Source organism: Oncorhynchus gorbuscha, linkage group LG15, assembly GCF_021184085.1.
Source record: "Oncorhynchus gorbuscha isolate QuinsamMale2020 ecotype Even-year linkage group LG15, OgorEven_v1.0, whole genome shotgun sequence".
NCBI lineage: Eukaryota > Metazoa > Chordata > Actinopteri > Salmoniformes > Salmonidae > Oncorhynchus > Oncorhynchus gorbuscha.
Genome location: NC_060187.1, coordinates 68,368,456 through 68,388,288, shown reverse-complemented (window position 1 = coordinate 68,388,288; position 19,833 = coordinate 68,368,456). Strand labels below are relative to the sequence as shown.

Here is a 19,833-nt window from a genome sequence, read left to right as displayed (position 1 = left end):
AACACATTCACATACACAGTGGTTACACAGTTTGTTGGAGAAGCATCATTGGTATTAACACATTCACATACACAGTGGTTACACAGTTTGTTGGAGAAGCATCATTGGTATTAACACATTCACATACACAGTGGTTACACAGTTTGTTGGAGAAGCATCACTGTTATTAACACATTCAAATACACAGTGGTTACACAGTTTGGTGGAGAAGCATCACTGTTATTAGCACATTCACATACACAGTGGTTACACAGTTTGGTGGATAAGCATCCCTGTTAATAACACATTCACATACACAGTGGTTACACAGTTTGGTGGAGAAGCATCACTGTTATTAACACATTCAAAGCACTAGCAGTTGGGAATACCAGACAGGAAAGTTTGTGCCAGGTGACCGAAATTTTTCACATATTCATACTGCAGTAATTAACATAGTCTTGTCTAACACTTACCATTTATTTAATTGAATATATTTTCATGATATCTGATAATTAGTATTCAATATATATATGACATACTGTATCTAACTTCAATGACAGAGCGTTATTGGAAGGTTATTGAAAGTTGCCCTTTCCTTTTGGGACTTAGTGTTTGATGTTGCTCTGTGTAAGACTAACACATTTAGGCCATGCAAAATTGAAATGAGAATAAGGTCATACTATCACCATGAGAATAAGGTCATACTATCACCATGAGAATAAGGTCATACTATCACCATGAGAATAAGGTCATACTATCACCATGAGAATAAGGTCATACTATCACCATGAGAATAAGGTCATACTATCACCATGAGAATAAGGTCATACTATCACCATGAGAATAAGGTCATACTATCACCATGAGAATAAGGTCATACTATCACCATGAGAATAAGGTCATACTATCACCATGAGAATAAGGTCATACTATCACCATGAGAATAAGGTCATACTATCACCATGAGAATAAGGTCAGTCTGCTAAATGGCATATATTATTTATTTATTATTAGAATAAGGTCAAACAATCACCATGAGAATAAGGTCATACTATCACCATGAGAATAAGGTCATACTATCACCATGAGAATAAGGTCATACTATCACCATGAGAATAAGGTCATACTATCACCATGAGAATAAGGTCATACTATCACCATGAGAATAAGGTCATACTATCACCATGAGAATAAGGTCATACTATCACCATGAGAATAAGGTCAAACAATCACCATGAGAATAAGGTCATACTATCGCCATGAGAATAAGGTCAAACAATCACCATGAGAATAAGGTCATACTATCACCATGAGAATAAGGTCATACTATCACCATGAGAATAAGGTCATACTATCACCATGAGAATAAGGTCATACTATCACCATGAGAATAAGGTCATACTATCACCATGAGAATAAGGTCATACTATCACCATGAGAATAAGGTCAAACAATCACCATGAGAATAAGGTCATACTATCACCATGAGAATAAGGTCAAACAATCACCATGAGAATAAGGTCATACTATCACCATGAGAATAAGGTCAAACAATCACCATGAGAATAAGGTCAAACAATCACCATGAGAATAAGGTCAAACAATCACCATGAGAATAAGGTCAAACAATCACCATGAGAATAAGGTCATACTATCACCATGAGAATAAGGTCAAACAATCACCATGAGAATAAGGTCAAACAATCACCATGAGAATAAGGTCATACTATCACCATGAGAATAAGGTCAAACAATCACCATGAGAATAAGGTCAAACAATCACCATGAGAATAAGGTCAAACAATCACCATGAGAATAAGGTCATACTATCACCATGAGAATAAGGTCATACTATCACCATGAGAATAAGGTCATACTATCACCATGAGAATAAGGTCAAACAATCACCATGAGAATAAGGTCATACTATCACCATGAGAATAAGGTCAAACAATCACCATGAGAATAAGGTCAAACAATCACCATGAGAATAAGGTCAAACAATCACCATGAGAATAAGGTCAAACAATCACCATGAGAATAAGGTCATACTATCACCATGAGAACAAGGTCATACTATCACCATGAGAATAAGGTCATACTATCACCATGAGAATAAGGTCAAACAATCACCATGAGAATAAGGTCATACTATCACCATGAGAATAAGGTCATACTATCACCATGAGAATAAGGTCATACTATCACCATGAGAATAAGGTCATACTATCACCATGAGAATAAGGTCATACTATCACCATGAGAATAAGGTCATACTATCACCATGAGAATAAGGTCATACTATCACCATGAGAATAAGGTCATACTATCACCATGAGAATAAGGTCAAACAATCACCATGAGAATAAGGTCATACTATCACCATGAGAATAAGGTCATACTATCACCATGAGAATAAGGTCATACTATCACCATGAGAATAAGGTCATACTATCACCATGAGAATAAGGTCATACTATCACCATGAGAATAAGGTCATACTATCACCATGAGAATAAGGTCATACTATCACCATGAGAATAAGGTCATACTATCACCATGAGAATAAGGTCATACTATCACCATGAGAATAAGGTCATACTATCACCATGAGAATAAGGTCAAACAATCACCATGAGAATAAGGTCAAACAATCACCATGAGAATAAGGTCAAACAATCACCATGAGAATAAGGTCATACTATCACCATGAGAATAAGGTCAAACAATCACCATGAGAATAAGGTCAAACAATCACCATGAGAATAAGGTCATACTATCACCATGAGAATAAGGTCATACTATCACCATGAGAATAAGGTCATACTATCACCATGAGAATAAGGTCAAACAATCACCATGAGAATAAGGTCAAACAATCACCATGAGAATAAGGTCATACTATCACCATGAGAATAAGGTCAAACAATCACCATGAGAATAAGGTCATACTATCACCATGAGAATAAGGTCATACTATCACCATGAGAATAAGGTCATACTATCACCATGAGAATAAGGTCAAACAATCACCATGAGAATAAGGTCAAACAATCACCATGAGAATAAGGTCATACTATCACCATGAGAATAAGGTCATACTATCACCATGAGAATAAGGTCAAACAATCACCATGAGAATAAGGTCAAACAATCACCATGAGAATAAGGTCAAACAATCACCATGAGAATAAGGTCATACTATCACCATGAGAATAAGGTCATACTATCACCATGAGAATAAGGTCAAACAATCACCATGAGAATAAGGTCATACTATCGCCATGAGAATAAGGTCAAACAATCACCATGAGAATAAGGTCATACTATCACCATGAGAATAAGGTCATACTATCACCATGAGAATAAGGTCATACTATCACCATGAGAATAAGGTCATACTATCACCATGAGAATAAGGTCATACTATCACCATGAGAATAAGGTCAAACAATCACCATGAGAATAAGGTCAAACAATCACCATGAGAATAAGGTCATACTATCACCATGAGAATAAGGTCATACTATCACCATGAGAATAAGGTCAAACAATCACCATGAGAATAAGGTCAAACAATCACCATGAGAATAAGGTCAAACAATCACCATGAGAATAAGGTCATACTATCACCATGAGAATAAGGTCAAACAATCACCATGAGAATAAGGTCATACTATCACCATGAGAATAAGGTCATACTATCACCATGAGAATAAGGTCAAACAATCACCATGAGAATAAGGTCAAACAATCACCATGAGAATAAGGTCAAACAATCACCATGAGAATAAGGTCATACTATCACCATGAGAATAAGGTCAAACAATCACCATGAGAATAAGGTCATACTATCGCCATGAGAATAAGGTCAAACAATCACCATGAGAATAAGGTCATACTATCACCATGAGAATAAGGTCATACTATCACCATGAGAATAAGGTCATACTATCACCATGAGAATAAGGTCATACTATCACCATGAGAATAAGGTCATACTATCACCATGAGAATAAGGTCAAACAATCACCATGAGAATAAGGTCAAACAATCACCATGAGAATAAGGTCATACTATCACCATGAGAATAAGGTCATACTATCACCATGAGAATAAGGTCAAACAATCACCATGAGAATAAGGTCAAACAATCACCATGAGAATAAGGTCAAACAATCACCATGAGAATAAGGTCATACTATCACCATGAGAATAAGGTCAAACAATCACCATGAGAATAAGGTCATACTATCACCATGAGAATAAGGTCATACTATCACCATGAGAATAAGGTCAAACAATCACCATGAGAATAAGGTCAAACAATCACCATGAGAATAAGGTCAAACAATCACCATGAGAATAAGGTCATACTATCACCATGAGAATAAGGTCAAACAATCACCATGAGAATAAGGTCATACTATCGCCATGAGAATAAGGTCAAACAATCACCATGAGAATAAGGTCATACTATCACCATGAGAATAAGGTCATACTATCACCATGAGAATAAGGTCAAACAATCACCATGAGAATAAGGTCATACTATCACCATGAGAATAAGGTCATACTATCACCATGAGAATAAGGTCATACTATCACCATGAGAATAAGGTCATACTATCACCATGAGAATAAGGTCATACTATCACCATGAGAATAAGGTCATACTATCACCATGAGAATAAGGTCATACTATCACCATGAGAATAAGGTCATACTATCACCATGAGAATAAGGTCATACTATCACCATGAGAATAAGGTCATACTATCACCATGAGAATAAGGTCATACTATCACCATGAGAATAAGGTCATACTATCACCATGAGAATAAGGTCAAACAATCACCATGAGAATAAGGTCATACTATCACCATGAGAATAAGGTCATACTATCACCATGAGAATAAGGTCATACTATCACCATGAGAATAAGGTCATACTATCACCATGAGAATAAGGTCAAACAATCACCATGAGAATAAGGTCATACTATCACCATGAGAATAAGGTCAAACAATCACCATGAGAATAAGGTCAAACAATCACCATGAGAATAAGGTCATACTATCACCATGAGAATAAGGTCATACTATCACCATGAGAATAAGGTCAAACAATCACCATGAGAATAAGGTCAAACAATCACCATGAGAATAAGGTCAAACAATCACCATGAGAATAAGGTCATACTATCACCATGAGAATAAGGTCATACTATCACCATGAGAATAAGGTCAAACAATCACCATGAGAATAAGGTCATACTATCGCCATGAGAATAAGGTCAAACAATCACCATGAGAATAAGGTCATACTATCACCATGATAATAAGGTCATACTATCACTTCAAACTGCATAGCAGCTAGAACATTTTCATTTTCATTCTCATCCCCTTTTCCCTTTATCACCTTTAAGAGTGGCAGATAGCCTAGCGGTAAGAGCATTGGTCCAGTAACCGAAAGGTTGCTGGTTTGAATACCCAAACCGACAAGGTGAAAAGTCTATGTGCTCTTGAGCAATGCACTTAACCCTAATTTGCTCCCAGGGCACCATACTACTATTGCTGACTTCGTAAAACAACACATTTCACTGCACCTATCTGGTGTATTTGACAATAAAACATAATTTTTCCGGGGTTTTACTGTATTGTATGTGTGCATCCCAAATGGAACCTGATTCACTAAAAAGTGCACATCTTTTGACCAGAGCCTTAGTCAAAGGTAGTGCACTATATAGGAAATAGGGTGCCTTTCGGGACGTATAATATCAGTGGTCCCCAACCTTTACCTTTCCTCCAAAAGAGGGAACCACTGCTGTGTCACATGTGACATTTGTCTATGCCCCTGACACAAAACAGACCCAAACAAAAGCCATCTTCTCTCTCTCTCTCTTTCTCTCTCTTTCTCTCTCTTTCTCTTTCTTTCTCTCTCTCTCTCTCTCTCTCTCTCTCTCTCTCTCTCTCTCTCTCTTTCTCTCTTTCTCTCTTTCTCTCTCTCTCTCTCTCTCTCTCTCTCTCTCTCTCTCTCTCTCTCTCTCTCTTTCTCTCTTTCTCTCTTTCTCTCTCTCTCTCTCTCTCTCTCTCTCTCTCTCTCTCTCTCTCTCTCTCTCTCTCTCTCTCTCTCTCTCTCTCTCTCTCTCTCTCTCTCTCTCTCTCTCTCTCTCTCTCTCTCTCTCTTCTTCCTCTCTCTCACTCTCTCTCTCTCTTCCTCTCTCTCTCTCTCCTTCTCTCCTTCTCCCTCTCTCCTTCTCCCCCCCCCTCTCTCTCTCTCTCTTTCTCTCTCTTTCTCTCTCTTTCTCTTTCTTTCTCTCTCTCTCTCTCTCTCTCTCTCTCTCTTCTCTCTTTCTCTCTTTCTCTCTCTCTCTCTCTCTCTCTCTCTCTCTCTCTCTCTCTCTCTCTCTCTCTTTCTCTCTTTCTCTCTTTCTCTCTCTCTTTCTCTCTTCTCTCTCTCTCTCTCTCTCTCTCTCTCTCTCTCTCTCTCTCTCTCTCTCTCTCTCTCTCTCTCTCTCTCTCTCTCTCTCTCTCTCTCTCTCTCTCTCTCTTCCTCTCTCTCTCTCTCCTTCTCTCCTTCTCCCTCTCTCCTTCTCTCTCTCTCTCTCTCTCTCTCTCTCTCTCTCTCTCTCTCTCTCTCTCTCTCTCTCTCTCTCTCTCTCTCTCTCTCTCTCTCTCTCTCTCTCTCTCTCTCTCTCTCTCTCTCTCTCTCTCTCTCTCTCTTTCTCTCTTTCTCTCTTTCTCTCTCTCTTTCTCTCTCTCTCTCTCTCTCTCTCTCTCTCTCTCTCTCTCTCTCTCTCTCTCTCTCTCTCTCTCTCTCTCTCTCTCTCTCTCTCTCTCTCCTCTCTCTCTCTCTCTCTCTCTCCTTCTCCCTCTCTCCCTCTCTCCTTCTCCCCCTCTCTCTCTCTCTCTCTCTCTCTCTCTCTCTCTCTCTCTCTCTCTCCCCTCTCTCTCTCTCTCTCTCTCTCTCTCTCTCTCTCTCTCTCTCTCTCTCTCTCTCTCTCTCTCTCTCTCTCTCTGTGCTGCAGTTCCCACAAGTTTAATGTTTTTTTTCCAGGTTCATAATGGCAGAGCTCATTCAGACAGAGAAGGCCTACGTCAGAGACCTGCGGGAGTGTACAGATGTAAGTACTGAGAAACCACCACTCCATTCAACTTGTGGCATATTCATGCTCATTTATTGACAGACTATACAGTGGCCACATTATGTAAGCCAAGGCCCAACTGCAATGCAAACGCTATGCTTGATTGATTTGGTTTAGTTTTAGTTTGCCATCTGTTTTTTTTCTGGTTGTAGAAATGTCAGATGTCAGGAATTACAACCAGGTAAATATGATGTGTTGTTCTCTGTGTGGTTTCCAGACCTACCTGTGGGAGATGACCAGCGGTGTTGAGGAGATCCCTCCAGGCATCGTCAACAAAGAGCACATCATCTTTGGCAACATGTTGGACCTCTACGAGTTCCACCACAAGTTAGTGTTCTGTACTGGAGTTACCCACACCGGACTCCCCTTGCCTTGTAGATGCACTGGAGTGGTCAACCTATGGCCGGTCTATAGTAACTCAACCTGGGTCCTATTCATTAGTACACACCATAAATAAAAATGAAAACAAGCATTTCTTATTGGACAAGTTCCGGTAGTCCCTCCTCGTTTTGCCCCGTTCTGTTCAGTTCGTAGTGAATACAACCCTGACCTCTCCCTTTCTGTACAGCATCTTCCTGAAGGAGTTGGAGAAATACGAACAGCTACCTGAGGACGTGGGTCATTGCTTTGTCACCTGGGTGAGTGTCTCACTGTCTGGACAAGCCAGCTTACAACACTGACATAGGTTGACATGGCTGTGATGTTGCGGGAATATTGTGTTTCTTAACAGTTGTGTGTCCATTTTGCAGGCAGATAAATTCCAGATGTATGTGAACTACTGCAAGAACAAACCAGACTCTACCCAGCTCATTCTGGAGCACGCAGGGCCCTATTTCGATGTACGTGTAGATGAGTACCAACTTAGGCATGCTATAAATACTTAATACATCAAATGTTGAACCACTAGTCAAATTCTGCGAGGTCTTATTATGTGGTCTTTTGAATCAGATCCTTTGAAGTACTATTTATGCTAATAGTTTTGAATAAATGCAAGGAAGCAATATTATGCTGGTATATCAGTTATGACGGTAGCCTCCAATTCTGGCTTACCCGGGTGATTTCTGGGTGTTTGGCAGTGAGGCTGATCTTAACAGGAGTTGTGGTGGTAGTACAGGAGGGAGGAAGAGGGGTAGATGAAGCCTACTCACAGAAGATTGACCTTAGGTTGCTGTCAGTGACCTCCAGCTCTGAGGAGAGGGGTATCTCCATTCTCCATCAGTGCTGTCTGTCGAGGTCTAGGAGCAGGGTTATGCTGGTGACTGCTGCCTCGGCGTCTCTGTGCCCTTTAAGACGTCTCTGTCTTTTGGTTTCCAGGAAATTCAACAGAGGCACCGGCTGGCCAACTCCATATCCTCATACCTTATCAAGCCTGTCCAGAGAATAACCAAGTATCAGCTGCTTCTCAAGGTACTGTACACTTGCAAAATAGAAATAGTCGTTAGACGACTCTCATTAATAAGTACAGTGGGGAGAACAAGTATTTGATACACTGCCAATTTGGCAGGTTTTCCTACTTACAAAGCATGTAGAGGTCTATCATTTTTATCATAGGTACACAGAATCTAAAACAAAAATCCAGAAAATCACATTGTATGATTTTTAAGAAATTCATTTACATTTTATTGCATGACATAAGTATTTGATACATCAGAAAAGCAGAACTTAATATTTGGTACATAAACCTTTGTTTGCAATTACAGAGATCATATGTTTCCTGTAGTTCTTGACCAGGTTTGCACACACTGCAGCAGGGATTTTGGCCCACTCCATACAGACCTTCTCCAGATCCTTCAGATTTTGGGGCTGTTGCTGGGCAATACGGACTTTCAGCTCCCCCCCAAGGATTTTCTATTGGGTTCAGGTCTGGAGACTGGCTAGGCCACTCCAGGACCTCGAGATGCTTCTTACGGAGCCACTCCTTAATTGCCCTGGCTGTGGGTTTCGGGTCGATATCATGCTGGAAGACCCAGCCACGACCCATCTTCAATGCTCTTCCTGAGGGAAGGAGGTTGTTGGCCAAGATCTCGCGATACATGGCCCCATCCATCCTCCCCTCAATACGGTGCAGTCGTTCTGTCCCCTTTGTAGAAAAGCATCCCCAAAGAATGATGTTTCCACCTCCATGCTTCACGGTTGGGATGATGTTCTTGGGGTTGTACTCATCATTCTTCTTCCTCCAATCATGGCGAGTGGAGTTTAGACCAAAAAGCTCTATTTTTGTCTCATCAGACCACATGACCTTCTCCCATTCCTCCTCTGGATCATCCAGATGGCCATTGGCAAACTTCAGACAGGCCTGGACATGCGTTGGCTTGAGCAGGGGACCTTGCGTGCACTGCAGGATTTCAATCCATGACGGCGTAGTGTGTTACTAATGGTTTTCTTTGAGACTGTGGTCCCAGCTCTCTTCAGGTCATTGACCAGGTCCTGCCATGTAGTTCTGGGCTGATCGCTCACATTCCTCATGATCATTGATGCCCCATGAGGTGAGATCTTGCATGGAGCCCCAGACCGAGGGTGATTGACCGTCATCTTGAACTTCTTCCATTTTCTAATAATTGCGGCAACTGTTGTTGCCTTCTCACCAAGCTGCTTGCCTATTGACCTGTAGCCCACCCCAGCCTTGTGCAGGACTACAATTTTTATGGCCATTATGGCCATTGTGGAGAGGTTGGAGTCTGTTTGATTGAGTGTGTGGACAGGTGTCTTTTATACAGGTAACGAGTTCAAACAGGTGCAGTTAATACAGGTAATGAGTGGAGAACAGGAGGGCTTCTTAAGGAAAAACTAACAGGTCTGTGAGAGCCAGAATTCTTACTGGTTGGTAGGTGATCAAATACTTATGTCATGCAATGATAATTCCAGCTTGTATAATGATCTTGTTTATTGTAGAACACATCGCTAGTTGTCAACAAAGCTACAATGTTGGAAGCTAAACTGCATCTTGCATGGAACACAGTACTTTACAGTCTTATCTTTCGTTGGACCTTGAGGTTTGTGAAATGCAACTAAAGTTTTGTGTTTATTTCTCTCTCTCTCTGTGTGTGTGTGTTTGCGTTTCCTCTCCAGGAGCTGCTGACCTGCTGTGAGGAGGGGAAGGGGGAGATCAAGGATGGTCTGGAGGTGATGCTCAGTGTCCCCAAGAGAGCCAACGACGCCATGCACCTGAGCATGATGGACGGTAGGAGTAAATAATATACATAGAACTAGCTAAGGGTTTCCCCTTTTATCTGTAGTAGGAGGACTAGGCCTTGACCTACTGGACATTCCTTTTAGCTCCTAGTCGAGCAGGCTGGGCTAACTCACAGGAAGCAGGCTGGGCTAACTCACAGGAAGCGTTTATGGAATATACACTACCATTCAAAAGTTTGGGGTCACCTAGAAATGTCCTTGTTTTTGAAAGAAAATCACATTTTTCGTCCATTAAAATAACATAACATTTATCAGAAATACAGTGTAGACATTGTTAATGTTGTAAATTACTATTGTAGCTGGAAACGGCTGATTTTTTATGGAATATCTACATAGGCGTACAGAGGCCGATTATCAGCAACCATCACTCCTGTGTTCCAATGGCATGTTGTGTTAGCTAATCCAAGTTTTAAAAAATGAAAGGCTAATTGATAGTTAGAAAACCCTTTTGTAATTATGTTAGCACAGCTGAAAACTGTTGTTCTTGTTCTGATTAAAAAAGCAATAAAACTGGCCTTATTTAGACTTGTTGAGTATCTGGAGCAGGCCTCCCGGGTGGCGCAGTGGTTAAGGGCGCTGTACTGCAGCGCCAGCTGTGCCATCAGAGTCCCTGGGTTCGCGCCCAGGCTCTGTCGTAACCGGCCGCGACTGGGAGGTCCGTGGGGCGACGCACAGTAGGCCTAGCGTCGTCCGGGTTAGGGAGGGCTTCGTCGGTAGGGATGTCCTTGTCTCATCGCACACCAGCGACTCCCGTGGCGGGCCGGGCGCAGTGCGCGCTAACCAAGGTTGCACAGTGTACCCTCTGACACATTGGTGTGGCTGGCTTCCGGGTTGGATGCACGCTGTGTTAAGAAGCAGTATGGCTGGTTGGGTTGAGTATCAGAGGACGCATGACTTTCAACCTTCATATCTCAGACTGGGCAATAAAGAGAAAATAGTAAGATGGGCAAAAGAACACAGACACTGGACAGAGGAACTCTGCCTAGAAATCAACAGTTTTCAGCTGTGCTAAGAAGCAGTACGGCTGGTTGGGTTGAGTATCATTGCAAAAGGGTTTTCTAATGCTCAGTTAGCCTTAAAATGATTCTCTTGGAGGAGCACGTGATGCCGCGGAGCTGAGCAGACATTGACAAACCGAGCTCTTCAAAGTTATTCTATTTTTACCTGAATAACAACGTTGAAACAATATTCTAACATCGGCTGATAAATTGTCAAGTACTTACCTTCCCAAAGACCTCCGACCGAGAGGCAAGAAGGACGACCAAAACGTTGTTGATTCCCAAGATAACGATAACGCTACAGCTAGCAAGATTAGCATTAGCCCTCACAACTCAGACGACAGTTCCAGACTGTTGCTCTCAGCAGCCTCTTGCGAGCCTGCCGACATGCTGGCTACTCTCCTCCGGGAAATTCAGGATGGTAACAGAGGTCTTTCTCTGAAAATCTATAAGAAATTGGCTGAACTCCATTCTTCCATTGACGACCTGAAATCCTCCATGAATGATCTCCTTTTGAGAACGACTGAGGCAGAGTTGCGCATTAGCACAGTTGAAGATACCATCGCTAGACATGACCAGGTCTTGACACAACTGCAAAAGGACAATGCCGACCTCAAAAACAAAGTAGATCAGATGGAGAATCAGAGTAGACGTAGTAATATCTGTGTGGTGGGATTGAAAGAGGACAGCGAGGGCCGTGACCCAGTCCGTTTCTTCACTCAATGGCTCCCGGAGGTCCTAGGCATAACCAACTTCACCAAGCCGCTGGAAATCGAACGCGCCCACAGAACATCAGCGCCGAAACCCCGGCCAGATGAGCCCCCACGAGCCGTCCTGATCAGGTTCCTCCGTTTCCAAGACAGAGAGAAGATACTGCAACTCTCAAGAGCCAAAGGGGACATCACCATCGATGGAAAGAGGGTCAGCCTTTTCCCAGATATGAGCGCGGATCTCGCCAGACGCCGCAAGCAGTTCAGACCTGCCGCCAAAGCACTGAAGGAGAAGAACATCACCGGCTACCTCATCCACCCTGCGCGGATGAAAGTTCAGTACAAAGGCCGAAGCCATCTCTTCAACACACCGGGATAAGTGCACACTTTTCTCAAAGAACTGAGCAACGTCTGAGCCAGGACGGTCTCTCTGGGGGATAAAATGCAGTTCGTTTGTTTTCTCTTATCCGGATTGAACTGCTGGTATCTCCCGGTCACTTTAATTGATTTGTACATTTTCAACTAACCGTATCTTCCCGGGGTGAGTTCTATTACATTTACAGGAGAGTATATTTTGGTTTAGTCCATATCTAATGGGCGAAGCAATAAGTTGTTTTAGGCCCACTGCTTTCCCCCTCATTTATGTTAATCTTTCGTAAAGAGACTCAAGCATCCCTTACCATGGGCAGTAAATATTCAGCCACAAATATCTATTCACAACGTTTGTTTTCAACTTAGAGAGCTCGCAGATTTTAGTTTACACCAAGGTTTAGCTAGTAAGAGCAAGATGGAAAGCGAGCAGCAACGTATCTCTACAAGTGTATTCATGTTTGATTGTTGGGACTGTTGTTCTAGTCTGACAATCGGGGTGGGTGGGATTTTTATTTATTTTATCTTCCTTTTTTCTATGTTTATTGTTTCCTCCTTAAAGAGACACACAGGTCACTTTTGTGCTCAAACCAAAGTTGAAACATTTCCTAATTATCTGCATATGATAGATTTCTATTCAGTTACATATATGAAACCCAACCTATGCTTAATCCACTAAAATATGTCACATTCAACGTAAAAGGTCTTAACAGCCTGATTAAAAGGAAAAAAGTCTATACATACCTTAAGAAATTAAAGGCTGACATTGTGTTTTTACAAGAAACACATCTTACAGCCAGTGAACACAGGAAATTGAAGAGGGAATGGGTAGGACAAGTTTTTGCATCCTCTTTTAACTCCAAAGCAAGAGGAACTGCAATTTTGATAAGTAGACACATCCCCTTCTGCGTCAACAACACCATCTCTGATCCCTCTGGCAGGTTTGTTTTGGTGCAGGGGCATATGTTTTCAGAGTCTTGGACCCTATTGAATATTTATGCTCCTAACTTCGATGACCATATGTTTATTCAGAATGTCTTCCTTCAGGTTGCTCAAGCACCACCAGGATGGCTACTGGTTGGAGGAGATTTTAATTTTTGCTTAGATACAGTTCTTGATAGGTCTTCTGATAAACCCTCACTTCTTACCAAAGCCGGCAAGCTCACCATGTCATTCATGAAAGATCTCAATTTACTAGACATCTGGAGACAGTTGCACCCACAGGATAGGGACTACTCTTTTTATTCACACCCACACAAGACACACACACGCATAGATAACTTTTTACTTTCGACACAACTGTTTCATAGTGTGTTAGATGTTGAGTATCTCCCCAGATTGCTTAGTGACCATTCTCCTCTGGTATTATCAATCTCCATTCCTACCAAGGTAAATGGAGCATATAGATGGAGACTAAATTCTACACTTCTAAAGCAACCTGAATTTTGTGCATTCATCAAAGAGCAGATCAATATTTTTACTTTGACAAACAAACCCTCTGCTCCTGACAGCTTCATTCTTTGGGACACATTGAAGGCCTACCTGAGGGGACAGATTATTTCCTATACTAAAGGGCTGAAGAAAAAACACGGTGCGGAACTGAGTGCCCTTGAATCTGAAATCTCAGAGCTAGAGAAAACCTACCAAAGAGGCCCGACTAAAGATCTATACAGGCTTTTGGTAAATAAAAAACTTAAATATAATATTCTGAACACATATCAAGCTGAGAGGGCCATCACTAAATCAAAACAGCGTTATTATGAGCTTGGAGAGAAAGCTCACAAAGTATTGGCATGGCAACTGAAAGCAGAGGAAAGTAAGAGGACAATTAATGCCATAGAAACTCTTACTAAAGAGATATCTTTTGACCCTACTGAAATTAATAATACTTTTAAGAAATACTATGAAGACCTCTACACTTCCCAATCAAGCGATGATCTATCAGAGATAGACTCCTTTCTCTCCTCTCTCAACCTCCCATGCCTGTCAGGGGAAGACAGCGAGCGCCTGAGTGAACACTTCTCAGTTCCTGAATTGTTGGAGGCCATTAAATCCTTACCTTCTAATAAATCTCCTGGGGAGGATGGCTCCCCTCCAGAGTTCTATAAAGAATTTAGGGAGCTGTTGGTCCCCTACCTTATGGAGGTACTTAAAGCCAGGGAAGACAACTGCTTTCCAGAGTCCTTCTCTCAAGCAGTGATTACTGTAATCCACAAGAAAGGGAAAAACCTGCCAAAGTGCGCCTCCTATAGACCAATCTCTCTCCTTAACACAGATTGTAAACTGGTCACCAAGATGCTATCTAAGAGACTGGAGTCATGTCTTCCCCTGTTGGTCAACGCAGATCAGACTGGCTTCATAATTAATAGATTGTCCTCCAATAATCTCAGAAGGTTATTTGATATAATTCACCTTGCTAACAAAAACAAAATACCTGGTGTCGCAGTCTCCCTCGATGCTGAAAAGGCCTTTGATAGGGTTGAATGGCCATACCTCTTTCGCGTCTTGGAAAAGTTCGGTTTAGGTACCGTGTTTGTAAATTTGATAAAATCACTCTACAAATCTCCTAAAGCTAGGATGGGATTACCAATGGGATTACTTCCTCTTCTTTCCCTCTTTATATGGGGAACAGACAAGGTTGCCCAATTAGCCCCCACCTCTTTGCCCTCGCCATGGCGATCGAACCGTTGGCTGAGGCTATTGAGAACGTGCCCTGACATACATGGCTTTGAGGTGGGCCCCCATACCCATAAATGATCACTCTTTGCGGACGACCTTGTCTTATTTATAACAAACCCAGAGCGCTCCCTCTCTCACTTGCAGATCCTACGACAGTGTTATAGTTCTTTCTCTGGATATAAGGTCAATTTTGATAAAAGCGAAATCTTACCGTTGTCTGTCTTTGACCATCATACCATCAAGCACAAGTTTCCTTTCAGATGGTCGCCTATGGGCTTCACATATTTGGGCATAATGGTGGATGGTAATCTGAACAACCTCTATAAACTCAATCTGGCCAGTTTGTTGCAAAAGGTGGAGGTTGACCTTTGTAAATGGATGGACTTACCTCTCACTCTACTGGGTAGAATCAATGTAATTAAAATGAATGTCCTGCCCAGGTTTCTATATCTGTTTCAATCTCTCCCTATCCCTGTTCCCGCAGCATTTTTTTCCTCTCTCGACAAGCTGACCAGACGGTTTATCTGGCACGGCAAAACCCCTAGGGTTGGCCTGGATAAACTGACCCTTGATTACAGTCAAGGGGCTTAAACCTCCCCAATTTTAGAATGTACTACTGGGCTGCACAGTCTAGGTTTCTGGCTCAGAGGTTTGACAATGGTCCATCTCCCTCATGGTTGAACATTGAAAAGCTTGAGGTAAATGAGGACACTGGGGCAGATTTGTTTTACAAATGGGACAGAAAATCTATAAAAACCATCACAGACAACCCTTTAATCATACATTCTGTCCTGGCATGGTGCAAACTGCATGAGCTGTTCGGACGAGGGAGATTCCTTTCCCCTAAAACCCCTTTATGGAACAATAGATTGATCCCTATGTTTTTCCAGAACAGTAACTTTAGACCATGGTCTGATAAGGGGATCACTCTTCTGGAACATTGTTACGAGGAGGGAGTTCTTATGTCTTTTCATCAGCTGAAACAGAAATACCACTTGCCTAACAGGGACTTCTTTAGCTACCTACAACTACGAAACTTTATTAGGGTGACTCTCAAGGGACAATGGAACCTACCTAAGATGTCACCTATTGAACAACTGCCACGCAGACCAACCACTGTTCAAGACCATTTCCCGTGTTTACAATGCTCTTATGTCAGGACTAACACTGCCTGGGCTAGATAAACCCCGACTTAGATGGGAGAAAGATCTGGGTATTGATCTTGATGAGGATCTATGGAGTGACCTATGCAGGGATGGGGTTACATCCACATTGAACTCCAGATACAGACTGATCCAGTTTAATTTCCTCCATCAGCTCTATATCACCCCATCTAGACTGCATAAGTTCAACCCAGATATCTCCTCCCTATGTTTTAGATGTGGCTCAGATGAAGGAACATTCCTCCATTCCACTTGGCAGTGTTCAAAACTACACGGTTTCTGGCAGGGGGTATGCTATACCATATCCTCAATTCACGGGGTTAAATTCCCTTTTGACCCGGAGGTCTGTCTACTGGGTAACTTTACTAACACCAATCTTAGGCAAAGCCATACTATAAAGCTAATAGAAATATTGCTAGCGATTGCCAAGAAATGTATTGCCTTGAAATGGAAATTGGATTCCTCCCTGCCAGTTGCAATGTGGCTTTCGGAAGTTAATAGTTGTATCCCTTTGGAGAAAATCACTTACTGCTTGAGGTTAAGTTAAAGACATTTTACAGAATTTGGCAACCTTTTATTGACTATATGGAGAATCTCCCCCCACATCTCATTGATTGAATCTATATATAATCCTCACATAATGTTTCACACGTAATGTATAATATGTAGCCTTCGGCAGGTGATCTAATGTCTCGTTATTTTGTTATTTTTTTATTATTGTATGTTTGGTTATATAATTAGAATTAGAATTTATTTTTGTTACATTCGTCTGATACTGTCACTTTGTCCTATCGTTGTCTAATACCTTTTCACTTTTGTTTTGAATGTTCTTAATTGGAAAATGCAAAAATAAAATATATAAAATAAAATAAAATGATTCACTTGGATTGGCTAACACAATGTGCCATTGGAACACGGGAGTGATAGTTGCTGATAATGGGCCTCTGTACCCATATGTAGATATTCCATTAAAGATCTGCTGTATCCAACTACAATAGTCATTTACGACATTAACAATGTCTACACTGTATTTCTGATCAATTTTGTGTTATTTTAAATGGACAAAAAAAGTGCTTTTCTTTCAAAAACAAGGACATTTCTAAGTAACCAGAAACTTTTGAACTGTAGTGTAGCTTTACAAATTATTATTTGAATCAAGTGACTTGACAGTCCCCTCTCTTCCTCCTCCTCTTCCCCCCTCCAGGGTTCGATGGGAATATTGACTCCCAAGGAGAGCTGATCCTGCAGGAGTCCTTCCAGGTGTGGGATCCCAAGACTCTGATCCGTAAGGGACGTGAGCGCCACCTCTTCCTATTTGAGATGTCCCTGGTCTTCAGCAAGGAGGTCAAGGACTCTAACGGACGCAACAAGTACCTCTACAAGAGCAAGCTCTTTGTAAGCACAACCTGTCCACTCTCGCATCACAATGGCTGGAACTTGAGATCTGCACGCTTAACTTAAATGAAAGTCTCCCATTCACATCAATGAATGATTTACCAAAATAGTTGCCTGCGCTGATCTCAAGTCAATACTTTTTTATCAACCCTATATTCACTCTCTTCCTTTCCTGTTCTTTCTCTAACTCTGTTTTTGTGTTGTCTCTGCTCCTAAGACTTCAGAGCTTGGTGTCACAGAACATGTGGAGGGGGATCCGTGTAAGTTTGCTCTCTGGGTTGGGAGGACCCCCAGTTCAGACAACAAGATGGTGCTGAAGGTAACTGGGACATTTTCACTTAACAGTAACCCAGCACACAATCAAGCACAATGAATATTTATGAATTTACTCCCACTTTTGTCCAAAACGTATTCCCTTAAGTGGGTGTTACTGTGTGTTTTAAAGATGTAAGTTCAACCCACTAAGATTTGATGACCACTAAATGTACTCCTACAATTCCGCCCAAAACATATTTCTTTGAGTGGGCGTTACCAGGCCTATGTATTCAAGTTAGAAGATTTGCATAACAGTTCATGCACTTAGAAACATATCTGCGTGTTGATGCGTTGTGAGTCACAGCACACACACACACACACACACACACACACACACACACACACACACACACACACACACACACACACACACACACACACACACACACATGCTATGTATATATTATACACACTATATAATGGCAGACTGCCCATCTTAATCTGGCCGTTATATAAAAGCAGCATACTCTTGATTATTGTTGCATAGTTCCCATGAAGACATGAGTGAGTCATATGCTAATTATGTGTCCACTCATTCACATCATTCACACAGCACTGAAGGGCCCTTTAAATGGCTCCTCGGAATTTCTCAATTGTGAAACGTACTGTAATCGATTGAAAGGGTCTTACTGAATGACAGGAACATGACAAAATGTGTGTTCTGTCGATGTAGTCTGGTAAAAAAGAGTAAGCATTGGAGTGAACGCATAGATGAAGGCATCAGGGTTGACTGTGTTGACTGAGCAGCCCTGAGTGTAGTTAGTGTCGCATCATAGATCGTGTCGGAATATTGGGAATGTGTGGACTGGGATCTTTCTGCCCTCAGGCGTCCAGCATAGAGAACAAGCAGGACTGGATCAAACACATCCGGGAGGTGATCCAGGAGCGTACCATCCACCTGAGAGGAGCCCTGAAGGAGCCTATTCACATCCCCAAGGCCACCACAGTCAAACACAAGGGCAGAAGGTACAGTACAGTACTCCACCTTATATCAACCTTATCACTTCTCACAGCCTTTCTTACAGACCAGACAGGACTGACTGCATTGGACATTGGTTTCATACATTACAGTTATTGTTCTGTCAGTACCGCAGCACAACCTAACATTAAAGTGCCCCAACAGTATTTGATTGTGAGAGCTGGGGGCTTGTCTTGATTCCTCTTGTCCCTCTGTAGTCATGGAGATGACTTGGACAGCCAGGGTGATGCCAGCAGTCAGCCAGACACCATCTCTATCGCCTCCCGTACCTCTCAGAACACACTGGACAGCGATAAGGTGAGTCATCATAGGCTGCCCATTGCCTTCCTACAGCTACGCCATTCAAATACAGCACGTTGCCAACTCCGGAGTCTGATGTAAGACAATGGTCTGCTGCTACAATCCCTGCAGTTTAGGGCTTCACCAACGATGGCTGTTGGTCTTTGTTGTGGAACAGCGGAGATCTTCACAGTATCATTTGACACGTTAGACTCTAGAGACGTTTTTTTCAACAGCATTTCAAACTGTAGCCTCTAAATCCAGTCCTTTTTAGGAGAGACCGCAACCAGACAAGTAAATTAGAAATTAGTATTTCAAGACATCATTTTAATTTGGACTGGCTTCCTGTGAACCAGTTAGACTTTTAGACTTTTCCTTTCCATCTCAGAAATGAACATGAGAAACATGGCTCATCTTCAGGAAGGAACAGATAGTGTGATTTTATCAGGCAATAACAGCACAGAAGGATATCACTCCTACTCACAGTCAGAGCTATATTCTCTCACACAAACACTCTGCCTCTTTAGGGACCATGTTTCCCTGCCAAAGCTGGACTTGCAGTTATTCTGCTCTATGCAGCGATGTTCCTAATTCAAGGAATTAGGTTCAATTTGACTTAGCCACAGTG

The 19,833-nt window shown here is 41.9% G+C and overlaps 1 protein-coding gene across 9 annotated transcripts in view; it reads left to right on the top strand.

Annotated features, from left to right (window-relative positions):
- The window catches only part of LOC123997870 (triple functional domain protein-like), a 176,997-nt gene that overhangs the window by 121,743 nt on the left and 35,421 nt on the right, over positions 1 to 19,833 (top strand). For all 9 annotated transcript variants that reach the window (XR_006832194.1, XM_046302506.1, XM_046302505.1 and 6 more), the window contains 10 exons: positions 7,039 to 7,105; positions 7,344 to 7,453; positions 7,695 to 7,764; positions 7,876 to 7,965; positions 8,441 to 8,533; positions 10,196 to 10,307; positions 17,442 to 17,632; positions 17,850 to 17,951; positions 18,774 to 18,913; positions 19,124 to 19,223. Coding sequence is in view for 8 of the 9 variants with exons in the window: in XM_046302506.1 (XP_046158462.1) it covers positions 7,039 to 7,105; positions 7,344 to 7,453; positions 7,695 to 7,764; positions 7,876 to 7,965; positions 8,441 to 8,533; positions 10,196 to 10,307; positions 17,442 to 17,632; positions 17,850 to 17,951; positions 18,774 to 18,913; positions 19,124 to 19,223 (1,075 nt within the window). In the remaining variant the exon portion in view is untranslated. The remainder of the gene's footprint in view (positions 1 to 7,038; positions 7,106 to 7,343; positions 7,454 to 7,694; positions 7,765 to 7,875; positions 7,966 to 8,440; positions 8,534 to 10,195; positions 10,308 to 17,441; positions 17,633 to 17,849; positions 17,952 to 18,773; positions 18,914 to 19,123; positions 19,224 to 19,833) is intronic.